Here is a 25083-nt window from a genome sequence, read left to right as displayed (position 1 = left end):
ACCATTGGATTTGACAATCTGAAGTTTATTGGTTACTCTGACAAGCTGTTTCATTGAAGTATGGGGACAAAACCTGATTGGAGAGTAGGCTTAAAAGGAAATGGAAGAGCAGAATTGGAGAAAGTGGGTAAAGACAACTATTTTCAGGGTTTCTTCTAGAAAGAGGAAGAGAAAAATGAAGTAATAGCTGGGTGGGGGTGGGAATGTGGAGTCAAGGAAAGTTTTTTTTTTTGATTTTTGGCTGCATTGGGTCTTTGTTGCTGCATGCGGGCTTTCTCTAGTTGCGGCGAGCGGGGGATACTGTTCATTGCGATACGAGGGCTTCTCATTGTGGTGGCTTCTCTTGTTGTGGAGCACAGGCTCTAGGCTCAACGGGCTTCGGTAGTTGTGGCACGCAGGCTCAATAGTTGTGGCTCACAGGCTCTAGAGCGCAGGCTCAGTAGTTGTGGTGCACAGGCTTAGCTGCTCCGCGGCATGTGGGATCTTCCCGGACCAGGGATCGAACCCGTGTCCCCTGCCTTGGCAGGCGGATTCTTAACCACTGCGCCACCAGGGAAGCCCAAGGAAAGATTTTTTTTTTATGGTGAGAGATAATAGAGTAAGTTTGTATGCTGGGGGAATCACTGTAACACAGAGGGGGAAATTACTGCAAGAATAGGAGACAGGACAGTTACCAGAGCAAAGTCCTTGACTAGACAAGTGGGAAGAGATCCAGTGTACAAATGGAAGACTTGGTTGGTTAGGAGTTCAAGCTGTTCAACCGTTTAAATAGTGAAGGCAGAGAATGTGGATAAGCTCCAGTTAGGTTTGGTACCTTTTGTGAGAGAATAAGGAAGTTGTCTTCTGGTTATTTCTGATTTCTCAGTGAACTAGGAACAGAATCATCAACTGAGAGGATGGGGTGTGGAACTGGAGGTTTGAAAAAAGAGGAGAATGTGAGAGAGATCTCTGTAAAAGAGAGTTCATTGACTGACATTTTAGCCCAGAAATGTTTTAGTAGCAGGATTGCAGTGTGCTGCCAACCTTTTAAGTGTGGAAACTGGTATCCTTCTGTTCTGAGAAATGTTCTTAATTTCTTCTTTGATTATCACCCCAACTCGCATTTTCCTTGTTTCTTTCTGGAAGTCCTTTAGTCAGGAGTTGGGCACTTGGAGTGATCCTCCTATTGTCCATCTCTTCCTTCAGCTTTATGTTCTAATCCTTCTATAGAGTTTTTAATTTCAGCTCTTACTATTTTTAAATTTTCCATAGCATCTTATTCTTTTGTAATGGAAGCGATAGCTTCTCACTTAAGCTATTCAGGGTTTTGTTTGTTTTGTGATTTGTTTTCTTCTGTTCCCTGCATAGTCTCTATTTCCTCCAAATTTCCTTTTATCTGCTTGCTTGTTTTGGTCTCTGTCTTTCATGATGCTTTCTTCAAATGCCTGATGATCCTTGGCTGCCCATTCATGTTTGTGGGGCCCTGAAAAGCTCTGTGTGCATGGATGGGACTGGTCACCGGTGGGCTTTGTGGTAAGGTGAGCTTGAGGTTGACTAGCTTTTTCATTGTCAATGTGTAGAGAGAGGTCTTTTCTCCAAGACTGTTGGGTTTTTTCAAAGATTGGGGATGGTAGGTATATGCCTGTTTGCCAACCTTTTGGGAATAGAGCAGGAAAAGATGAGGGCTTCCTGTTTCTGTAGGTAGACTCTTACTCAGTCCCCCTTTCGTCACTGTGGATTGTACTTGTGCCCTGCTCTGTGCCTGATACCCAAGTGCAGAACGTCTCTAGTGCCATCTCTTCTGGAAACAACTCTGGTAGAATGCGGTGGTCATCTGGCTGCCTGGGTGGGGATGGGGGGTGACATAGTGAGGAAGTAATTTTGTAAACATTCCTCCAATTTTAGCCTTTTATGCTACTTGGTGCTTCAAAGAACTGAGACTCTCAGATTCTTTAGGGCAAATCAGCTCATTCTCATGTGAATCCCTCCACTCCAGCTTTGTCCCGTTAAGTGACTTATCACTCCTCTAATAGCTTTCTGTCGCTCAAAGTTTAGGGCTTTCTTTTTTGTTGTTTTGTTTCATTTTTGTTTTTTGGAAATCTCAGATATGCTAATGTAGTTCCTCTTGCTCACTTACTAATAGATTAGTACCTTTTTTTTTCTTTATTGTCATATTACTAAGGAAGCAAGGAGGAGGGAAAGGAGATAAACATATGTGCTCAATCCACCATGTTTTTCTAGAACCTATCCACACTCTCTAAAGGGTAATCACAATAACTAATATTTATTGAGTACTTACCGGTATGCCAGACACTGTTATAAATGCTTTACATTTATTAACTTAGTATTCACAGTGATCTTATGAGACAGGTACTGTTATTATTGCCAGTTTACAGATGAAGAAACTAAGGCACAGAGAATTTAAGTAACTTGCCAAAGTTATAAAACTAGTAAATGTGGAGCTAGCATTCAAACTTAGCTGTCAGACTGTAGAGACACCTCCTGCTTACAACTCTCCCATAGTATCCCACTCATTTTTTTTGTTTTGTTTTGTTTTTTGCGGTACGCGGGCCTCTCACTGTTGTGGCCTCTCCCGTTGCGGAGCACAGGCTCCGGACGTGCAGGCTCAGCGGCCATGGCTCACGGGCCCAGCCGCTCCGCGGCACGTGGGATCTTCCCAGACCGGGGCATGAACCCGCGTCCTCTGCATCGGCAGGCGGACTCTCAACCACTGCGCCACCAGGGAAGCCCCCCACTCGTTATTTTTAAATCCAAGCAATTTAGCATGTCATCCGTGCTCTCTATGATCAGGTCCAGAGAACCTCTCCAGTCTCATCTCTCTCTACTCTGCCCTTGACTTCACCTCTTTGACCTTATCTTGTAGTCATACTGGACTTCTTGCCCTGAATACTCCATGTTCTTGTGATCCTCATGCCTTTTTCATGCTGTTCCCTCCACCCCAAACATTCCTTTATTCTCTAGAATGCACAGTAAAGTGTTAAGGTATTTCAGCATATACTTACATAATAAATATTTGTATGATCTATTTCATCTAGCAATCAACTCATACTTTTGATTTGTTTTGATTTAGCATGTCTTCTTGAAAAATGCATAGTTGAATAAAATAATATTTCACTGTGTATTAAGGGTTCTTATGTCTAACTAAACAAAATTATCTCCTCAAATTTGATTATATTGAGAGTGGGATTTAAAGATTCTTTTGGAGACTAAGTGAAAAAGTATATACCAAAAAATTCATTTGTTATATTACAATGTTTTCTAACCTTATCTTACTGTTTTTCTTAATAGCTTTTTCTTCCTCTTGCAAATCTGGAATGTTCACCAAATGTTGAAACTTTCCTTTGCAAAGCTTTTGTACCAACCTGCACAGAGCAAATTGATGTGGTTCCACCCTGTCGTAAATTTTGTGAGAAAGTGTATTCTGACTGCAAAAAGTTAATGGACACTTTTGGGATCCGATGGCCTGAGGAACTTGAATGTGACAGGTAAGTTATGTTTTCAGCTGAAAGCTACTGATGATATTTCAATATGGTATTAATTTTCAAAAATATTAGTGACAGGCTTTCATTATTTAAGTCAGCAGCTGTTTACTGCACACTTAATATATGTTAGGCACTTACTATATATCAGCACTGTAAACAGTGGTGAGCAAAACCAGACTTGGCTCTTGTTTTCAGGGAACTCACAGTGGGGTGGGAGGAACAGAGAGTAATCCAATAATCATAAAAATAAATGCAAAATTACAACTGTGTTAATACAACAAATGAGGGTGCATAGTTCTATGAGAATGTGTGATGGTGCCTTTGCCCTAAACTGGGGAGAAATGGGCCTTATTATCAATTCATGGACCTTTTTGCATCTGTCTTGATTGATTACTTTTATCTCCTATTCTCTAGATGTTGGGAGCTTGTAATTTGAAATATTCTACTAACATAAAGACACCTCATATAATAAATCTCGGAAGGAAGGTGCCTCCCTTTTTGTTCTTTATCTGTAGACTAAAGAAACTACAGACCCTTGTGGAACTCACACATTTCTGGTAGATACCTAATCACTTTCCAGAACAACTTAGTACATAGTAAAGGTGAAGATGCTCATGCCATACATCTTAGGAGATCCCCTTCTATAGAAACTTTTTCACAAACAAGGAATCGTATGCAAGAATACTTATTGTAACATTATTCGTAATTTTTTTAAATGAGAAAAAGTCTGAAAGTCCACTGTAAGAATGATAAGTAAATTGTGATGTACTTACACACTAGAATACTACTATAGAGTTTTAAGATGAATGCAGTTGACCCACATCTGTCACTATGGATAAATCTAAAAATTATAGCATAAGTAAAAAAAAAGTATGATGTATATAGCACAATGTCATTTATATAAAGTTCAAAACGTGTAAAATAATACTATATAACATTGTAGTTGGAAAATAACATAGTAAAATATTTTAAAATGCATGAGGAGAAATAAAAACTGAACTTGTAGTAATGAATATTTTGGAAGAGAGAGAAAAGAGAATAGGACCAGAAAGGAGTCCAAACTGTATGTGTAATGTTATATTGCTTTATTTAAAAAGATATAAAACAAAACTGACATACCACCTTTTGAAAAAGCTTGTAGATACGTCTGTGTTGTTTTTATGGGCATATGTTTTATTATTTTCTATTCTTATCTAAAGCATATTTCAAACGCTTTCTCCTTAAAAACCTCCACTAATTTCTAAACTATGTAGATCCTCCAAAATAATTCTGGTGTGTGGAGACAACTCAGTGATAAAGTTCTGCACAAAACAGCAATATCCCTTTCTATCTCTCCGGTCTGCCCATAAACAAGGGAGGCAAACAGCCACACTGCAACAAAATGGTGATGTGAGTTAAGCTGGTCCTCGGCCTTCCTCTTCTTGCCCTTCTTTATGAACTTAGATATCACTTGAACTCTGTCCTCTCCATCCGGGAAATGATCTCATTTCAGTCATTTTAGTTGTCATCACCTTACTATGTGGCTGATCTACTTTGCTCATGGACGCTAGAAAATAAAAACTAATTTCCCCAAGACATATTTCAAATGCTTAAACAGACAAGCCAGCATTTTTTTGTCTAAAGAATACCAATCAAGATAAATTCTTTCTTAAGTACTTAGTCTTGAAACCAGAAATTATTTAACAATTATTAATTGATTGTTTTCTGAGTAAGGGAATTTTCATGTTCACTTGCCTGATACTTAATATATTTGTTAGTGTGTTGGGGCCTCTTTAGCACCTACAAGTTTTTAGTCAACTTCAAAACTTTCTCCCCAGCTCTAAAGCTGTAATCTGTTTAAGCTCATATGTCTTCCCATCAGTTACGAATGCATAAGGAAATATCTTATAGTTGGAAAGCAGAGTATTAAAATAGTGACTCAAAAATGTCAACTTCGTGTATTATTTTTTAAAATCTTTACAGATTACAATACTGTGACGAGTCTGTTCCTGTAACTTTTGATCAACACACAGAGTTTCTCAGTCCTCACAAGAAAACAGAACAAGTCCAAAGAGACATTGGATTTTGGTGTCCAAGGCATCTTAAGACTTCTGGGGGACAAGGCTATAAGTTTCTGGGAATTGACCAATGTGCACCTCCATGCCCCAACATGTATTTTAAAAGTGATGAGCTAGAATTTGCAAAAAGTTTTATTGGAATAGTTTCAATATTTTGTCTTTGTGCAACTCTGTTTACATTCCTTACTTTTTTAATTGATGTTAGAAGGTTCAGATACCCTGAGAGACCAATTATATATTACTCTGTCTGTTACAGCATTGTATCTCTTATGTACTTCATTGGATTCTTGCTAGGCAATAGCACAGCCTGCAATAAGGCAGATGAGAAACTAGAACTTGGTGACACAGTTGTTCTAGGCTCTCAAAATAAGGCTTGCACCGTTTTGTTTATGTTTTTGTATTTTTTCACAATGGCTGGCACTGTGTGGTGGGTGATTCTTACCATTACTTGGTTCTTAGCTGCTGGGAGAAAATGGAGTTGTGAAGCCATTGAACAGAAAGCAGTGTGGTTTCATGCTGTTGCATGGGGAATACCAGGTTTTCTGACCGTTATGCTTCTTGCTATGAACAAAGTTGAAGGAGACAATATTAGTGGAGTTTGCTTTGTCGGACTTTATGACCTGGATGCCTCTCGCTACTTTGTACTCTTGCCACTGTGCCTTTGTGTGTTTGTCGGGCTCTCTCTTCTTTTAGCTGGCATTATTTCCTTAAACCATGTTCGACAAGTTATACAACATGATGGCCGGAACCAAGAGAAACTAAAGAAATTTATGATTCGAATTGGAGTCTTCAGTGGCCTGTATCTTGTGCCATTAGTGACACTTCTTGGATGTTACGTCTATGAGCAAGTGAACAGGATAACCTGGGAGATAACTTGGGTCTCTGACCATTGTCGTCAGTACCACATCCCATGTCCTTACCAGGTAAAACCTATCATTTGTGTTATTTCACTATTTAATTTTAACATGGCAAATGTTCCCTGGAAATATCTTTGAATTAGTCATGACCATAAAATTAGATTTCAGGTGAGAAAATCCAACAGACAGAGGGAGTTGTTCCCTACGCCTCAGTTGAAACTAGGGTAAGTGTCCCAAAAGTTCTTTCCTGAAGTTTTAGCTTCAGTTACAATAGTAAAGTGCCTCCTTTAGCTATTCTTTTAAAAATTAAATTGGATTGCAAAGGCAAATGAATAGTACTGCAGAACAGAATCAGAGGAACAGGTCTTGTCATAGGGAGAAAAAGAGAAGTAACTTGCAGGATTTCCCTGGCAGCACAGTGGTTAGGACTTGGCGCTTCCACTGCAGGGGGCCAGGGTTCAATCCCAGATTGGGGAACTAAGATTCTGCAAGCCGAACAGAGCAGCCAAAAAAAAGAGAGAGAGAGAGAAGTAGTTGTTTTTAATTCTTCAGTTAGTTGGGGAAACCCTTATTTGAGTTTATAATAAAATGGTATATATCATCTTACACTTTGCTTGTATATGCTTATAAAAACAGAATTTATGCCGAAACCACCCTGTCATTTCTTATGACAAAACGCACAATTAAAACAAAATATGTTTCATGTTTCTGATGCTTCTGGTTGGATTAAAGTGGTGATTTTAAGATTAAAAAAAATAAATATCTGAAAATAGAAAATCTCTTAAAGCATTTTAGTTGAGTTTTTTTAAATAGAAACTTTGTTTTTAATAGATTTTATATATTTTCTTGAATATTTATATATGGTATTAACTAATTATATTGAGTGTGAGTGCTGTCATGTCATCACAGTGTATCAGATCAAGCAATGTGTGGGCTGAATTATTTTACATAATTTATATTCTAGAAAATTACTGCACTGTAACACAGTGAAATCTATTTTACATACTGATATGTGGGGATAATGGTTTTACTTGCCTTACATCCTGTCCATAGTGTGTTATCCATTGTCTGTTTTCACTATATGATTAATAAGCGAGCTCTCTTAAAGTGATACTGCTGTATTAAATGTCTCCTAGATTCCTCAGTATTTTTGGCAAACTAGGGGGGGAAGGCAACTGTTACATACTACTAAAAAGTTTAAGATACATGATTTTTGATTTTTTATTATTTTAAAAAAATTTTTTATTTTTGGCTGTGTTGGGTCTTCGTTTCTGTGCGAGGGCTTTCTCTAGTTGTGGCAAGCAGGGGCCACTCTTCATCGCGGTGCGCGGGCCTCTCACTATCGCGGCCTCTCTTGTTGCGGAGCACAGGCTCCAGATGTGCAGGCTCAGTAGTTGTGGCTCATGGACCTAGTTGCTCCGCAGCATGTGGGATCTTCCCAGACCAGGGCTCAAACCCGTGTCCCCTGCACTGGCAGGCCGATTCTCAACCACTGCACCACCAGGGAAGCCCAAGATATATGATTTTTTAAGATTACGTTTCATGTAAAGAAAGAAACGATATTAGAAGATAAAGTGAGAAAATTCTAATCTTATAGTGGGGAAGGACTTTATGATATAAAATGCAGGAGCTATAAAAGAAAAGATTGCTAAAGTTGACTAAGGAAAAAACTTTTTTCAGATTCTGCATGGCAAAAAACCCCACCATAATCAAAGTCAGGAGACCAACTGGGAAAATTTATTCACTCATCACATCACAATTGAAGGGCTAATTTCCTTATTTAAAAAGAGTTCCTATAGACCAATAAGAAAAAAACCAACAACCTGATATAAAAATGAGAAAAGAATGTATAGAGGGGTCACAAAAAAGGAAAATAAAAAAGCTGTTCTTAAACATATGAAAAATGTTATAAGACAGATGCAAATTAAAGTTATAATAAAATTATATTTCTGCTTATGACAGGTTTTATAACCACTGTATTGATGAAACTGGCAAAATACACATTCTAGACTTTGCTGTTCAATTAGTTCAGCCTTCTATGGAAAGCATTTTGATAATATCTGGCATTTAAAATGCTCATACTCTTTGATCCTGTCCTTCTGGGAATTTATCAACAGCTCTGTTCACAAATGTGAGAAATTATATACATACAAAGATAGTCACTGCAACATTATTTGCAATGGCAATAGGTTGGAAGTAACCTGAGTACCTATTAGTAGGGATAGCTGAATAAATTATAGTTCATCCACACAATGGAACAGCCTTTAAAAAGAATGAAGTGCTCTAGAATGGTCTCCAAGAAATATTACTAAGTGCAAAAAGCAAGATATAATGCATAATATATAGTATTTTGATACTTGTAACATTTAAAAAATAATATTTGAAAGTTTATGCTTGAAAGAAATGTATGATTTAATTTTTACAAAATTTTCACATTTTTACATTTTACTGATACTTATTTTGCTCTAAGTTTTTGTAATAAAACATCAACAATGCATAAAGACTCTAAAATAGTATGTTGTTATAATGAGTTTAAATGTATTTTTTTATAGATTATAGTGAAGGAAAAGATAAATATTGAGAGGCAGATATTTTGGCAATTATAAGAAGCTGCTGTACTTATAGGGAAAAAAAAATGCCAGATATCAAGCCAAGATGTAAGACGTCCTTCCTAAATATATTTAATAAGTATTTTTCCCTTTCTAGCTATATATTTTGATAAAAGTTCTTTGTTCAGAACTTCTATATTACACTTAAAGCACTTTTCATATTATGTTATATCAAACATTTCATAATAAGACAAAATGATTTATACTTTTTGTTCAAGTTTTGCATTGACTGTATAGACTTTTCTCCACTTTAAATGTATCACTAAAATTCTTATTCATTACTTTTTTGTAGGCCAAAACAGAAACTCGACCAGAGTTGGCTTTATTTATGATAAAATATCTGATGACATTAATTGTTGGCATCTCTGCTGTCTTCTGGGTTGGAAGCAAAAAGACATGCACAGAATGGGCTGGGTTTTTTAAACGAAGTCGCAAGAAAGAGTAAGAATCTATTGAATTATCTGACATTGTTTTAAAATAAATAGATCAAATACCAAATCATTGTACTGGAGTTTCATTATGTCAACTGTTGTTTCAAGTTGAAATCTTTTTCATGGAGAGATATGCTTTATTTTTAGCATTTGTTACGATAGTCTTTGACATGTACTATTCTATTGAAATATGAATGAAAAGTTTGTAAAAAGTGCATTTTCTTTCCATGGCTTCTAATATATCTAGTATTATTACTGCTATCATTAAGTTCATTGTTTTGGGTTCAGAATTTTAAATAATTTTATCCTTTTTTATCAATGATGAAAGATGAAATGGGTCAAATATATGTAAGGCAGTCTATAGAGTACGATTCAAATGTGATGTACAATCATTACCTTTAAATTTTACTACACATAATACTGACTTAACATGTCACTTATTTGCCTTGCTTAAGATGGTAAAAATTTGAGCTTATGGAATATTCTGTAACAATATAGTAGATTTACATTTATGAGTAAATAGTTCATTTTGTTATTTATATATGTTGTACATTGTGTACAATCAACAATGTAGTATAGAATTTTTTAAACTGTTCCCAATTGGTTTGATTAATGAACTCTTTTTGTGGTAAAAATTTCAGAACCTTTTCACAAATAAGTTTTTGAAGTCTGAAGAATTGCATTTAACTGGACTTTAATTTTTTTGAACTATTATTATATCTCTATCCTGTATTTATATACCCACATTAACTTCAGAATAACTTGCTATAACTTGAATGTTAGAAAGAAAACAATTGCATTTAAACAAAGACCATTAATTATATTCTGTGTTCTTTCTCTCTGGTTTAGTTTCATATTTGATATATTTATATATGATACACATACAGATAATCCCCTACTTTTTGCTGGTTTGAGTTTTCTTGCCCTCATCTTCTGATTTTGTCTATTTAATTTCTTTCTACTCTTTATGCTGACAAAAGCAACTAACAGTGTATGCACAAAAAGATTTCATTTCATGGCAATCTACTTATATCTCATAGTATTTATAATCCCAGATTTTATAAATAATGTAAATCATATAGATTGTAACTTTAATGAATTAGGATTTTTGACACAAGATATGTGATATGCTTTATGATTTCTGTTATAACACTTAACATTTATCAAGTAAACTCTCTCCTTGGATTTTCTTACAGTCCAATCAGTGAAAGTCGAAGAGTACTACAGGAGTCGTGTGAGTTTTTCTTAAAGCACAATTCTAAAGTTAAACACAAAAAGAAGCACTACAAACCAAGTTCACATAAGCTGAAGGTCATTTCCAAATCCATGGGAACCAGCACAGGAGCTACAGCAAATCATGGCACTTCTGCAGTAGCAATCACTAACCATGATTACTTAGGACAAGAAACTTTGACAGAAATACAAACCTCACCAGAAACATCAGTGAGAGAGGTGAGAGCAGATGGAGCGAGCACCTCCAAATTACGAGAACAGGACTGTGAGGAACCTGCCTCCCCAGCAGCATCCAGCTCCAAACTCTGCGGGGAACAGACTGACGGGAAAGGCCGGGCAGCCAATGTGAATGATAAGAGCAGTGTGTCTGAAAGTGCACGGAGTGAAGGAAGGTGAGCTTGGACTTTGCTATCTTAAACCGTGACTCTTTTGAATACTGCATTGCACATTTTTCGTTAAAGCATGACATATCTGGAAAGAAAGCATTCTTTCTTGAGATGACATGTCTATACACTTAATCCAAGGAAGTTTGGGTTTTGCCTATAATGCTATTTCGTAGTTTAATTCTTAGCATTGAGAAGACCCTTTGATGTTTATTGTTCAAATAGAAAAGTAATGTTCATTTCTGTGGTAATTGTTAACAGCTGCTTGTATATTTAGGGAAATGTTTAAGATTCATATAAAATACAGGCCATTAAGTTTCGATTAGTACTACATTATAGTACTGTCTAAAAGGTATTTGTCATACTTCCCTAGTGGTGCAGTGGTAAAGAATCTGCCTGCCAACACAGGGGACACGGGTTCGAGCCCTGGTCTGGGAAGATCCCACATGCCGCAGAGCAACTAAGCCAGTGCACCACAACTACTGAGCTGGTGCTCTAGAGCCCGCGAGCCACAACTACTGAGCTCGCGTGCCTAGAGCCCGTGCTTTGCAACAAGAGAAGCCACTGCAATGAGAAGCCTGCACGCCACAACGAAGAGTAGCCCCCGCTCGCCACAACTAAAAGCCTGCGCGTAGCAATGAAGACCCAACGCAGCCAAAAATAAATGATAAATACATTAAAATATATATATATACATACATATATATATATAAAATAAAGAGAAGCAAGAGGAACTACAGTCCTGCAGCCTGTGGAACAAAACCCACATTCACAGAAAGATAGACAAGATGAAAAGGCAGAGGGCTATGTACCAGATGAAGGAACAAGATAAAACCCCAGAAAAACAATTAAATGAAGTGGAGATAGGCAACCTTCCAGAAAGAGAATTCAGAATAATGATAATGAAGATGATCCAAGACCTCAGAAAAAGAATGGAGGCAAAGATCGAGAAGATGCAAGAAATGTTTAACAAAGACCTAGAAGAATTAAAGAACAAACAAACAGAGATGAACAATGCAATAACTGAAATGAAAACTACACTAGAAGGAATCAATAGCAGAATAACTGAGGCAGAAGAACGGATAAGTGACCTAGAAGACAGAATGGTGGAATTCACTGCTGTGGAACAGAACAAAGAAAAAAGAATGAAAAGAAATGAAGACAGCCTAAGAGACCTCTGGGACAACATTAAATGCAACAACATTCGCATTATAGGGGTCCCAGAAGGAGAAGAGAGAGAGAAAGGACCAGAGAAAATATTTGAAGAGATAATAGTTGAAAACTTCCCTAACATGGGAAAGGAAATAGCCACCCAAGTCCAGGAAGCGCAGTGAGTCCCATAAGGATAAATCCAAGGAGAAACACACCGAGACACATAGTAATCAAATTGGCAAAAATTAAAGACAAAGAAAAATTCTTGAAAGCAGCAAGGGAAAAATGACAAATAACATACAAGGGAACTCCCGTAAGGTTAACAGCTGATTTCTCAGCAGAAACTCTACAAGCCAGAAGGGAGTGGCATGATATACTTAAAGTGATGAAAGGGAAGAACCTACAACCAAGATTACTCTACCTGGCAAGGATCTCATTCAGATTCGATGGAGAAATCAAAAGCTTTACAGACAAGCAAAAGCTAAGAGAATTCAGCACCACCAAACCAGCTCTACAACAAATGCTAAAGGAACTTCTCTAAGTGGGAAACACAAGAGAAGAAAAGGACCTACAAAAACAAGCCCAAAACAATTAAGAAAATGGTTATAGGGACATACACATCGATAATCACCTTAAATGTGAATGGATTAAATACTCCAACCAAAAGACACAGGCTTGCTGAATGGATACAAAACCAAGACCCATCTATATGCTGTCTACAAGAGACCCACTTCAGACCTAGGGACACATAACAGACTGAAAGTGAGGGGATGGAAAAAGATACTCCATGCAAATGGAAATCAAAAGAAACCTGGAGTGGCAATACTCATATCAGATAAAATAGACTTTAAAATAAAGAATGTTACAAGAGACAAGGAAGGACACTACATAATGATCAAGGGATCAATCCAAGAAGAAGATGTAACAATTATAGATATATATGCACCCAACATAGGAGCACCTCAATACATAAGGCAACTGCTAACAGCTATAAAAGAGGAAATGGACAGTAACACAATAATACTGGGGGACATTAACACCTCACTTACACCAATGGACAGATCATCCAAAATGAAAATAAATAAGGAAACAAAAGCTTTAAATGACATAATAGACCAGATAGATATAATTGATATTTATAGGACTTTCCATCCAAAAACAGCAGATTACACTTTCTTCTCAAGTGCGCACAGAACATTTTCCAGGATAGATCGCATCTTGGGTCACAAATCAAGGTACAGTAAATTTAAGAAAATTGGAATCATATCAAGCATCTTTTCTGACCACAACGCTATGAGATTAGAAATGAATTACAGGGAAAAAAAGTAAAAAACACAGACACATGGAGGCTAAACAATATGTTACTAAATAACCAAGAGATCACTGAAGAAATCAAAGAGGAAATCAAAAAGTACCTAGAAACAAATGACAATGAAAACACAACGATCCAAAACCTATGGGATGCAGCAAGAGCAGTTCTAAGAGGGAAGTTTATAGCTATACAAGCCTACCTCAAGAAACAAGAAAAATCTCAAATAAACAATCTAACCTTACACCTGAAGGCACTAGAGAAAGAAGAACAAACAAAACCCAAAGTTAGCAGAAGGAAAGAAATCATAAAGATCAGAGCAGAAATAAATGAAATAGAAACAAAGGAAACAATAGCAAAGATCAATAAAACTAAAAGTTGATCCTTGAGAAGATAAACAAAGTTGATAAACCATTAGCCAGACTCATCAAGAAAAAGAGGGAGAGGACTCAAATCAATAAAATTAGAAATGAAAATGGAGAAGTTACAACAGACACCACAGAAATACAAAGTATCCTAAGAGACTACTACAAGCAACTCTGTGCCAATAAAATGGACAACCTGGAAGAAATGGACGAATTCTTAGAAAGGTATAACTTTCCAAGACTGAACCAGGAAGAAAAAGAAAATATGAACAGACTAATCACAAGGAATGAAATTGAAACTGTGATTAAAAATCTTCCAACAAACAAAAGTCCAGGACCAGCTGGCTTCACAGGTGAATTCTTTCAAACATTTAGAGAAGAGCTAACACCCATCCTTCTCAAACTCTTCCAAACAATTGCAGAGGAAGGAACGCTCCCAAACTCATTCTATGAGGCCACCACCACCCTGATACCAAAACCAGACAAAGATACTACAGAAAAAGAAAATTACAGACCAATATCACTGATGAATATAGATGCAAAAATCCTCAACAAAATACTAGCAAACAGAATCCAGCAGCACATTAAAAGGATCATACACCATGATCAAGCAGGGTTTATCCGAGGGATGCAAGGATTCTTCAACATACGCAAATCAATCAATGTGATACACCATATTAACAAACTGAAGAATAAATACCATATGATCACCTCAATAGATGCAGAAAAAAAATAAATAAAAGGTATTTGTCATTTTATATGAAGATGATTATAAAATGTTTTTATTTTCTGAACATGAAAGGATATTGACATTATCTTTAATTAATTTTTCCAAATGGTCATAGGTGATCCAAACACAGGTAATTATCAAATTAGCCAAGGTTGTCTTACATCATCTCCTCTCAAATAGGCCAAATGTACCTCCAACAGCTTTTGCATACTGGATTATGTATGATTAGATACATGCCTTTATCTTTCACTAGATTTGTAAACTCCTCGAAGGCAGAGCTGAGGTCGGACTCATCTTTGTGCTCCCAACCTCTTACACGGTGTCCAATCCATGGTAGGAAATCAATAAAAAATTTGCTAAACTGAAGGCAGGAATCAAGCTGTCTTATTCCCCATGAGACACCATGCTCAGCCCATACATGGGTGGTGCTTGTTGAAGTTTCTGAAGTTAGCAAAAATTGTATTTGAAAATAAATTATTTGTACTTTGAGGAGTTAAGAGTATACATAAAGAGTTAATTATTTCTGATAAAAGTGGATACTGCTTGGGAGTAAAACTCATGGAAAAAGAAACAGCAATTATGAGGACAACTGGCATCACATTTGTGCTTTGGTGTGTATGTACATCAGCTTTTGTTCTTTTACCTAGGGTGACTCCAAAGAGTGATGTCACTGAAACTGGCCCAGTGCAGAGCAACAGCTTGCATGTTCCCAGGTCTTCAGAGCCAAGCAGCCTCAAAGGCTCCACGTCACTGCTTGTTCACTCAGCGTCAGGAGTTGGAAAAGAGCAGGGCACTGGTGGTCACTCAGATACTTGAAAACCAGATCATCGCGTTACTAAGAAGTGAATTCCTGTTACACTGGAGGTGACAGTACGCTGTCTTATAAGAATCACTGTTATATTCTTCTTCTGCACTTAAAGCTACATTGCCTCCTGTTACACTGGAAACAATAGATTCTGAGAATGTGATTCATTTCACATAGAGGTTAATTGACAACAGTATACCCCCAAAAGGGAAATGTGCAGGTTAATGATATTTTTTAAGTGGTGTGGGAGGAGGGAGTATTAGAGGAACCTTCCTTTTCTATTTATGAAGATTCTACTCTTGTTAAAAGTATTTTAAGTTGTACTATGCTATTTCACTTTTATGGTATAAAATCAAGATTTTTCTTTGCTGAAGTATTTAAAACTTACCTTTGTATCTTTTTTTTATATATTTGAAAACAAGTTTATATGTTTTGAGCTTTTTTTAGAAATCCTGGAAAGTCTTTTCAAATATTTTTATTACATTATTCCAGTACCTTATTTTAGCACTGCTTTGGTAGCTTTTACACTGAATTTCTAAGAAAATTGAAAAATAGTGTTCTTTTATAATATAAAAAATAGTTGCTACACCAAAAGATGTTATAATGGGAATTCAACTAAAAAAATCCATTTACTCTACCTTATCATCTTCAGTGTGTGAATTTTATAAAGTCTAGTTGGTTTAGGAATTTCACAGATCTATTATGCAGATGAAATAAGGTGCTTACTGAGTGTCCACTGTTGATAATATTATGCTGCTGGCTGATCCTTCTACTTTTTAAAATAAAATGTCCTGAAGGATTAGTAGATGAAATGTTACTCCTTTATAAATTAAGCCAAGTGCAATTGATTTCCTTTTTTTAATATATCATGACCACCCAAGATTATGTTTGTATGACCATTTACAGTTGCTTATACTTTTGTTTTAACTTTTGTTTTTTAACATTTAGAATACTACAGACCCTTTGCATTTGTGCAGTATCTTTCTCAGACATCATGTAGAATTCATCTCTGCAGCTAAATAGGATTTTGCTGAACATTCAGAAATGTGCTAGCAGTGTTAGTGCCAAACAAATGGAAAAAAAATGTAGTCCTGATAAACAGAATAAAATGTATTTCATATAACATACTTTGAAATATTAAAGAATTTTCTTAATTTTGTTTCCAATGACTATTATTCCTTGAACAAGGTTTCCTTATACTTTTGTTTTTTTTTCTCTATTTAACATTCTGTTAAAGCTTAAAAAGAATATTATCATGTACTGTATGAAAAAGGTTGTAAATATTAACTTTTCCCCATTTTTTAACTTTGTATACAAAAACTTTGTGTGACCTTTTCAGTAATAAAATTTTCTCTGTATATGAGATTGTACAGTATTCTGTGGTTATGCACAGTGGTTCTGGCCCAGGAAGTGGTATAATTTTTCAGATCAGTGGCTGCATGACTAATAAGCCAGTAGCTGCTTCTTTTTTTTTTTTTTTTGCGGCATGCGGACCTCTCACCGTTGTGGCCTCTCCTGTTGCGGAGCACAGGCTCCGGACGCACAGGCTCAGCGGCCATGGCTCACGGGCCCAGCCGCTCCGCGGCATGTGGGATCTTCTCGGACCGGGGCACGAACCCGTGTCCCCTGCACCGGCAGGCGGACTCTCAACCACTGCGCCACCAGGGAAGCCCTACCAGTAGCTTCTTTTTAACTAGAGAAGGAGAAGACAGTCAGGACTTGTGTTATTTTATCTTTGTCACAGTTTCTTCCCAAAATATAATTACAGAGCTATATTTGTCATAACCTTTTTAAGCCAGTTTTAGACCTGGGATATGGGGTAAAGCAAAGGGAACCCAGGACCCTGCTTTCACTCCTGACAGTGGGAAATAAAACAAGATCATCCTGAAAACATTAGAAAAACCTAATAAGATCATGTGAAATTGCCAGGTTAAGATCTGGGAGAAGAGAAATTCATACTGCCAAGCCCAACATTTGGTGCTTCTTTTGCCTAGGGAGCATTTGATGATTTGGAAAAGCTGGCTGAGACATTAACAGTGCTATTAACAGCCTCAAAGTCTGGAGGACAAGGAGAAGGGAGTCAGAATTTTGACCTCCAAGGGATACATCTAGGAGTAAGATGAACTATAGGGAAAGCAACCCTGCTTTGTTATCTGGGTGGACTAGAAAAATCTCTAACCCTGGAATTAGAATACTGTAGTTCTGGATGACTAGTACCCTCAGGCACCAGGCAGAAACAAGTGAAAATCTTCTCTGGAGGAAGAAAATGTCATTTTACATACACTGTGAATACTTTTTCAAATGTAACGTCCATCATATAATCAAACATAATCAGGTATGCAAAAAGACAATACATGAACAAGAATTGGCACAAGCATCAGACAAGAGAAAAAGATCCAGAGATACTCCTAAATTACCAGGCACAGGTTCATTAAACTCATATAACTTAAAAAGATAGCAAAGAAAACAATAATGAGATACCACTACACACCTATTAGAATGGTTAAAATCCAAGAAACTGACAACGTCAATTTCTGCTGAGGTTACAGAGCAACAGGAACGCTCATTCGTTGCTGATGGAAATGCAAAATGGTATAGTCACTTTAAAAACAGTTGGGCGTTTTCTCACACAACTAAATAAGGTCTTACCATATGATCAGGCAATCACACTCCTAGGTGTTTATCCAACTGATTTTTGAAGATGTGCCACCGTTGAGGTGCAGTATAAGGCCCTCCACTCCTTCAGTCTGGACAGCGGATAGTGACTTCCTCCCAAAGAGTACAGTATGGGAACAGGGTGGGGGAAGAGTACTTGTTACAGTAGAGAAACTTGACAAACACTACCTCCACCAGGTGAAGGTCGATATCAACAGTAGTAAGTCATGTTGAGAGTATGTACCCTTCACACTGTGTGCTGAAAATGGCACTTGACCTCTGTGATGTTCCTCCCCAAAATCTATAACTTCATTCTAGTCATGACTTGTCCAGTCACACAAATCTAGGCAGATGGACATTTTACAAAATACTCCTCAAAACCAGTACTCCTCAAAACTATCAAGATCAACAGTCTGAGAAATGGTGACAGCCAAGAAGAGCCTAAGGAGACATGATGTAAATGTAACATATCCTAGAAAAGAAAAAGTACATTAGATAAAAACTAACAAAATCTGAGTAAAGCATGGGCTTTAGTTTTGTCATTCAATTCAGTGGAATATTCTTGAATTACATATGTGATAAGTTCCTCCTTCTGCTTGCTCTTTGTCTCTGGAATTCCTTTTCACCAGCTGGATGGATGCTCCAGTTTTCTTATCTTCCCTCTCCTTTTGTTCATCTCTGAATTTTTGTTCTCTTTCTAAGAAAATATCTCAAACTTTTCTAAATTTCTATTGAATTTTTATTTTGGCTATCATTTTTTAATTTCACAGAGCATTTTATCTCTTTTTAAGTAGTATCTTCCTGTTTTTATGCCTCTTTTATATATATTGGAAGATATATAATTTACTTTTTAAAGGTCATAGAAAATATATGAATGTTTAATTTTTATTTTGTAACAGATGACTTTATTAAAGTCCCTTAGTCCCTAATAATTTTGTAGTTGATTTTTCCTGGATTTTCTAGGTGGATGATCTTTTCATCTCAAATAATGATAATTTCATTTCTCACCTGTTGAAGCCAGTAATCATTAATAGTGGTAGCAGCAGGCATTCTTGTTTATTTTAATGAAAATGCCTATAGTACTCCATCATTAAGAACGATGTTTGCATTTGATATAAGGTAGATATTTTTAACAAGTTAATAAAGAATCCTGTTCCATTTGACAATTTTTTTTTAATTAGCAGTAGGTGTTGGATTTTATCAAATGCCTTTTTGTTATCAGTATTAGTCAAGGGGGCTAACTGCTCTAGCAAACCTCAAAATTTTAGTAGCTTAAGAAACTGTTACCACTCACACGACAGATGCAAATGTCCTTGAGGTAGTCTTCCAAGTGATTATTCAAGGACCCATCTCTTCCATCTTGTGACGCTGCCATCCGTTAGGGCTTCAGATTCTCTGCACCCAGCCAGCAGGTGGAGGCAGAGAGACAAAGAGTAACCGACTGCACACACACAAAAATATGGGTGGAGCGGAGCTGGCTCACATCATTTTCAGCTAACATTCCATTTGACAGAACTCAGGCAAGGATCCATACCTAAGTGCAAGGGAGGCTAAGAAATGTGGTCTAGGTGTGTGCCTGGGAGGGCAAAGAAACAGGCTTAATGAGCAACTGGACAGCAATATTTCAATCTACAAATGTGACATAGTCAGTACTTTTCCTAGTATGTATAATGTCATCCTTTCATGCCTTGAATAACTGTAATTGATCATGGTTTATCATTTAATATACTGCTGGATTTGATTTGTTAGTGACTTGTTTAGGATAAAAATTTTCATCTATATCCACCTATATTCCAAATGATGTCTCAACCATGGCATAATATTTGTAATCAGTAAGCTTGAATTTTTTTAAGTATTCATTTTTAATTACAAACTTCAAAACCATCATCTAATTCAAAAGAAAAGGGCAGTTTCTCTTTTTCGTGGAACGAGAGTCTTTGATGCAAAAAGAGCCTGCTATTTCAGAGCTGGTGATATTAATTTTTATAAGAATTTACATAGCATTTTTTAACCAAGAACGTTTTAACCTAAATTACATAATATGTTTACATTTACAATGACAAGTTTGGCATGAGCAATGTGCAGCTGAACTCAACAGCAGTAAAGATGTGATAAAGCAGCATTTCACTGCTTTTTATGACAGCCACAAATCCTCAACAGAACTTTATGGAATGCCATCTTTCAAAAAAACTAGGTACCTCATTGGGATCCATCACTGCTGGGCTATTCGTGGTACAGAAGGAAGTTTGCCCTACACTCTCCTTGAAAAACTGGATGGAAAACAGCTTGTAATTGCCACCCATCATCAAAATCACAGTTTTAGTGTTTCCTTACTTCTCGGAACTATACCACTGGTGAGAGATTCCAGTTAATACTGCTGGAAAGTTTTAACGCTGCCAAGGCAGTTAAACACTGGTACTCTCAGGAAATGAAAGATATAATTTTTTAATAACCACAGGAGCCCTGCTGTTACTTTGCTGCATGGAAAGCATAATCTTTAATACCTCACTGCTCACACCACAGGTCAAAGACTTAAAATTCCAGATGCTAAAGCTTTTTACAGTGGCCACTGGGATTTATCATGTGCAGAAGAATCACACTTTCATTTACTCACAATAGCAATGAATCAACAAAGAGAAAAGAGAAGAAAGGATTAAAAGGCTAATCCAAAAGTATCAAAAGACATTGGGACACAGAGCTAAACAGTAATGGAAGTGGCATAGTAAAGTTTGTTGTGAACATAACGGGAGGAGTGGAAACCAAAGGAAGCAGTATGAAAGAAGGGTGATAAAAGAAAAAGAAGGTGGAACTGGAAGTTGTAAACACTAGTTAGAAATGAAAACAAATGAAAAAATGATTGCTAGTTGAATACATTTTAGCAGGCAAATTGGAGGTTTTTATTTTCCATCCCAAGAAGAAAAAAAGGGAAAACCAGGAAAATGTTCTAAGTAGGTTTTCTAATTCTCCACCACAAAAGGAGGGGGTGAGAGTGGGTTAAGCTACTTAAGTTTTCATAGAAACATCTTGGAGAAATTTTTGCAGATAAACTATCTTCCAAATGCATGCCATAGTTCATTTTCACTTACAGTGGTCCTATTTTAAATAATTCCTACTTATTTGGTTTCACTTATATTGGGGTTTTTTAAATTAGTTAATTAATTAATTTTATTTATTTTTGGCTGCATTGGGTCTTTGTTGCTGTGCGCGGGCTTTCTCTAGTGGAGAGTGGGGCTACTCTGTTGCGGTGCGTGTGCTTCTCATTGTGGTGGCTTCTCTTGTCGTGGAGCACGGGCTGTAGGCGCGCAGGCTTCAGTAGTTGTGGCATGCGGGCTCTGTAGTTGTGGCTCGTGGGCTCTAGAGCGCAGGCTCAGTAGTTGTGGCTCGCGGGCTCTAGAGTGCCGGCTCAGTAGTTGTGGCATACAGGCTTAGTTGCTCCACGGCATGTGGGATCCTCCCGGATCAGGGATTGAACCCGTGTCCCCTGTGTTGGCAGGTGGATTCTTAACCACTGCACCACCAGGGAAGTTCCTATACTGGGTTTTAACATACCTAAGTGCAAAGTGTTTATTAAACCCTACGTTTAATACCTATGTTTATAAATACACTATTGCATACTATTACATTTAGGATATGTTGAGAAAAGAGGTATGAAATCAATAGAGATTAAGAAAAACTTTTTCCTAAACTCAAAAGGAAATAAAATATCTTAATATCTTCTCCATTTTATCTTCCAGAGTGTGAACCAAAGCGAAACTGTCTAGTTGTGAGTTTATTTCCTTGGGGGCCTATTCTAGGAGCTAATTAGTTTCACGGTCAGGAAATATATGAATCTGAATATATAGACTCCAGACTTTATCTGGGAAAAGTCACCAGCAAAGTACAAACTCCCTAGTGGTTTCAGTCCTTCTGAATGGCCAGTCCAGTGCCCCCATGAAAACTTTCATAAAACAGGAACCTCCAGAGCCTGTAAACCAAGCTGACCACTGGCAAAACCCCTTGCTGGCATTTTCAGCCTCTTAGCTGCCACCTCTGTTAGTTCAGAGTCCAAGTGAAAAAGAATAACACACTGTGTTTCTAGAGCTGACCTAGTTGGCAGGCTGTGTGCAAATAAAAAGTACAGTAAAACAAAACAGGAGGACTGTGTTTCCTCAACTGAGTCATCACTGCCTCTTTGTCACTGTTCTGAGACTCCAGGTAGGGCTTCCCAGGCTGGCCCTGCAGACACTGAGAGATCCAAAGGTTTTCTTTATGAAAGCAAAAACCAAGAGAGGGGCGTGCAGCACATCCAAAACTGGGGTGTTACTGACCAGGGTTCTCAGAGTCCTTAATCAATAGAAATTACTAAGAGGCCAGACGAGAAATTCAGGAGAGGCTTTACTGGGACTCACGCTGCAGTATGAGCGAGGGAAAACCAGTAACAGGTGCCCTTGCTTGCCCCCCGAGGGTGGGCTGGTCCCTTAAATGGGGGGAGGATGGGGGAGGACTGGTGGGTCAGGGCAGAGGGACGGCTTAGGTGGTCTGCCCGCCCCCGGGTGGTGCCGTGTGCAGGAATCGTGCACAGCCCCTGCTTTTGCTCCTGGCACCTCATGAGTGGAAGCTGGGTTTTGGTCGTTTTGTACCTTACTGTTCATAATTTGCCCCAACTGTGCAGGCATGCAATTATTTTCAGTCTCTTAGAGCAGGGCTCCCCAACCCCCGGGCCATGGACCGGTACCGGTCTGCAGCCTGTTAGGAACCGGGCCGCACAGCGGGAGGTGAGCGGTGAGTGAGCGAAGCTTCATCCGGGGCTCCCCATCGCTCTCATTACCACCTGAACCATCCCCCACCACTGCCCCCGTGGAAGAATTGTCTTCCGCAAAACTGGTCCCTGGTGCCAAAATTGTTGGGGACCCCTGCCTTCTAGTTTCTTTGTATTCCGTGGCTCAGAGAGACGTTTCTCCAAGTGCAAGCACTTCAGCAAAGGGTCCCAGGTCTTAGCCTGTCTCAGGGACAGGGTGCCTTGGGGACTTTGGAGGCAGGGCAGTCTGGATACCCTGGACACCCTGAAGAGACCAAAGACAGTATAAGATGATGTCCCTTCCATTCAGCAAGCATAGAGCGTGACGGAAGGGGCTGACTTCACACATGCAAGAGGTAAGAACATCTAAAGAATTAGCATGAAATCTAAAGGCACTGACATGGAAGCCTTCCAAAATATTGCTCAGCACAAAAAAGCAAGTGGCAAAACTATACTTACAGGGTAACAGCACGTATGTGAACAACCCCCAGGCCGCAGAATAATGCTGTATGTTTTCTCTAGTTACATAAGCAGGGACTCTGGAAAATGTGGTAACGTGGGTTACCTCTGTGGAGGGGACCAGCATCATAGGTGATGATCAAAGCGGACTTTAGCCTGATCTGTAATGTTTAAATGTTTATAAGGAAGATCTATTAATATATCACATGGTATAATTAAGAATTAATTTTTTAATAGAAGATCTACTAAGCACATGTCTAGCTAATGGCGACACAGTGGGTCCACCCACATCTGGCTTCAAGGGTCCTTGCATCACTGATGTGCACACCTACAGGCCAGGGAGGGGCAGCAGCCCACACCAGTGAGATCTGGAAAGGCCACCAGCTCATCCAGTTCAAACTCCCTTTGCTTCCTCCCTCCTGTGCTTCTCTCTGCCCCTGAAACAACCTTTAGGTGGCAATCAGCATATGGGCTTTGAGAATGTCCCTTCCCCAGACTCTACTCCCATTCCCACAAATAAAGCTTAGGCCTGCTGACTTGATCCAGCACTGGGAGACAGAGGACCAGAGGACCAGCCCCACAGAGTGTGATACGGGGGCACACGAGGAAAGGAAGAGAGGCTGCAGTAGGCTGAATTCAGCTGAACAACCACAATGGCAAATCCTTTCTATCCACCACCCCTCCACCCTCCCACCCCCCTACACACAGACCACCACCACCTCAAGTGCTCCAGCAGCAGGTAATTCAACATACAACTTGTTTCTGTGTTCATGAATTTCAGGTTGAGAAGCTGGTCAAAAGTGAATGCTAGAGTCTGGGATCTGCAAGTCAGGGAGAGCCTAAGGCGTTTGTGGCTTTCTGAAGAAGGCAGACCCCTGCTTTTCTCTAGCGACTCCCCCCGTGTAGTCACCCACCCCTTAGAGCCATGCAGTTGGCCCAGGCTCCTGAGTCCTGGGCTGAGCGATTGGGGCCCACGGATCTGAGAAAGAAGTTGGCTGTTTATGCTGGCTCTGTCCTAGCAGCCTGGCTAGGTCCTCTTGGGACCACCTAGTTTTGCTCAACCGTTCCCAGCTGGCTTAGTAGTTCCAAATTTAGGCTGGAGTGTGAAGGGAATAAGTTTCTTGTCTGTACCTTCCTGCTGCCTAAACTGCTAAGGGATTAGGACTTGATTTTAGCAATTGACATGGTCTTTTCCCTCCAGACCAGGTGAGTCAACTTCTCCTCTTAACATGTTTGCCAGGAGCAAAAATAACCTTCTTAACCACCTGACACTTAAACCAAAGATTCACTAAATGTGCCAATAGGAGTACTATATATATCAGCCAAAGACAAGGCCCAGCTGTGGGCCATGAGAGCCTCCCACTGCTGGGTCTGCCATTCAGCTCCAGAAACAAGCCAAGAAGAAAAGGTAAGTTATATTTTGGCAAGATTACGCACACACTGTAAACCTGAACTCAGGAACTCCCAGTAGCTATTTTGTTTGTATGTTTTGGTTCAGTTTTATGGTTTCTGCAAAACTAGAGGCTGGTGTCCAAGTTGGATTGTGTTCCTCCCAAGAGGCAGGTGCTACAGTCCCTCCTTAGCATTTCCAGGCGGTGGAGGTGAGGTCCCAAAGGCAGCCATTGTCCGGACCCCAGGCTGCAGGCAAACTCCTCCTGGAACGGGACTCCAGATACACCAAGCAGTTAACATTATGTGTCTCATACAAAGAACAGGGGTCCGTGACAACAATACAACTTTGTTTTTTTTAATATTTTGCTAAGACACTTATTCCATATC

At 38.5% G+C, this 25083-nt stretch overlaps 1 protein-coding gene across 6 annotated transcripts in view; it reads left to right on the top strand.

Moving 5' to 3' along the window:
* Positions 1–22810, top strand: part of FZD6 (frizzled class receptor 6) — a 44028-nt gene extending 21218 nt beyond the window's left edge. For 3 of the 6 annotated variants that reach the window (XM_022584653.3, XM_089898834.1, XM_089898833.1), the window contains 5 exons: positions 3289–3485; positions 5445–6462; positions 9298–9446; positions 10633–11061; positions 15256–22466. In XM_022584653.3, coding sequence (XP_022440361.1) covers positions 3289–3485; positions 5445–6462; positions 9298–9446; positions 10633–11061; positions 15256–15424 — 1962 coding nt within the window. In that variant the 3' untranslated portion in view covers positions 15425–22466. Of the gene's footprint in view, positions 1–3288; positions 3486–4735; positions 4872–5444; positions 6463–9297; positions 9447–10632; positions 11062–15255 lie in introns of all 6 variants that reach the window. The other 3 variants (XM_089898837.1, XM_089898836.1, XM_089898835.1) reach the window with 3 other exon arrangements.
* Positions 22811–25083: the final 2273 nt, after the last annotated feature.

The sequence above is a fragment of the Delphinapterus leucas genome, chromosome 17, assembly GCF_059928025.1.
Source record: "Delphinapterus leucas isolate spDelLeu-1000000601 "Yukka" chromosome 17, BTC_Dleu_Yukka2, whole genome shotgun sequence".
Taxonomy (NCBI): Eukaryota; Metazoa; Chordata; class Mammalia; order Artiodactyla; family Monodontidae; genus Delphinapterus; species Delphinapterus leucas.
This window is presented reverse-complemented; position numbering and strand designations above follow the sequence as displayed.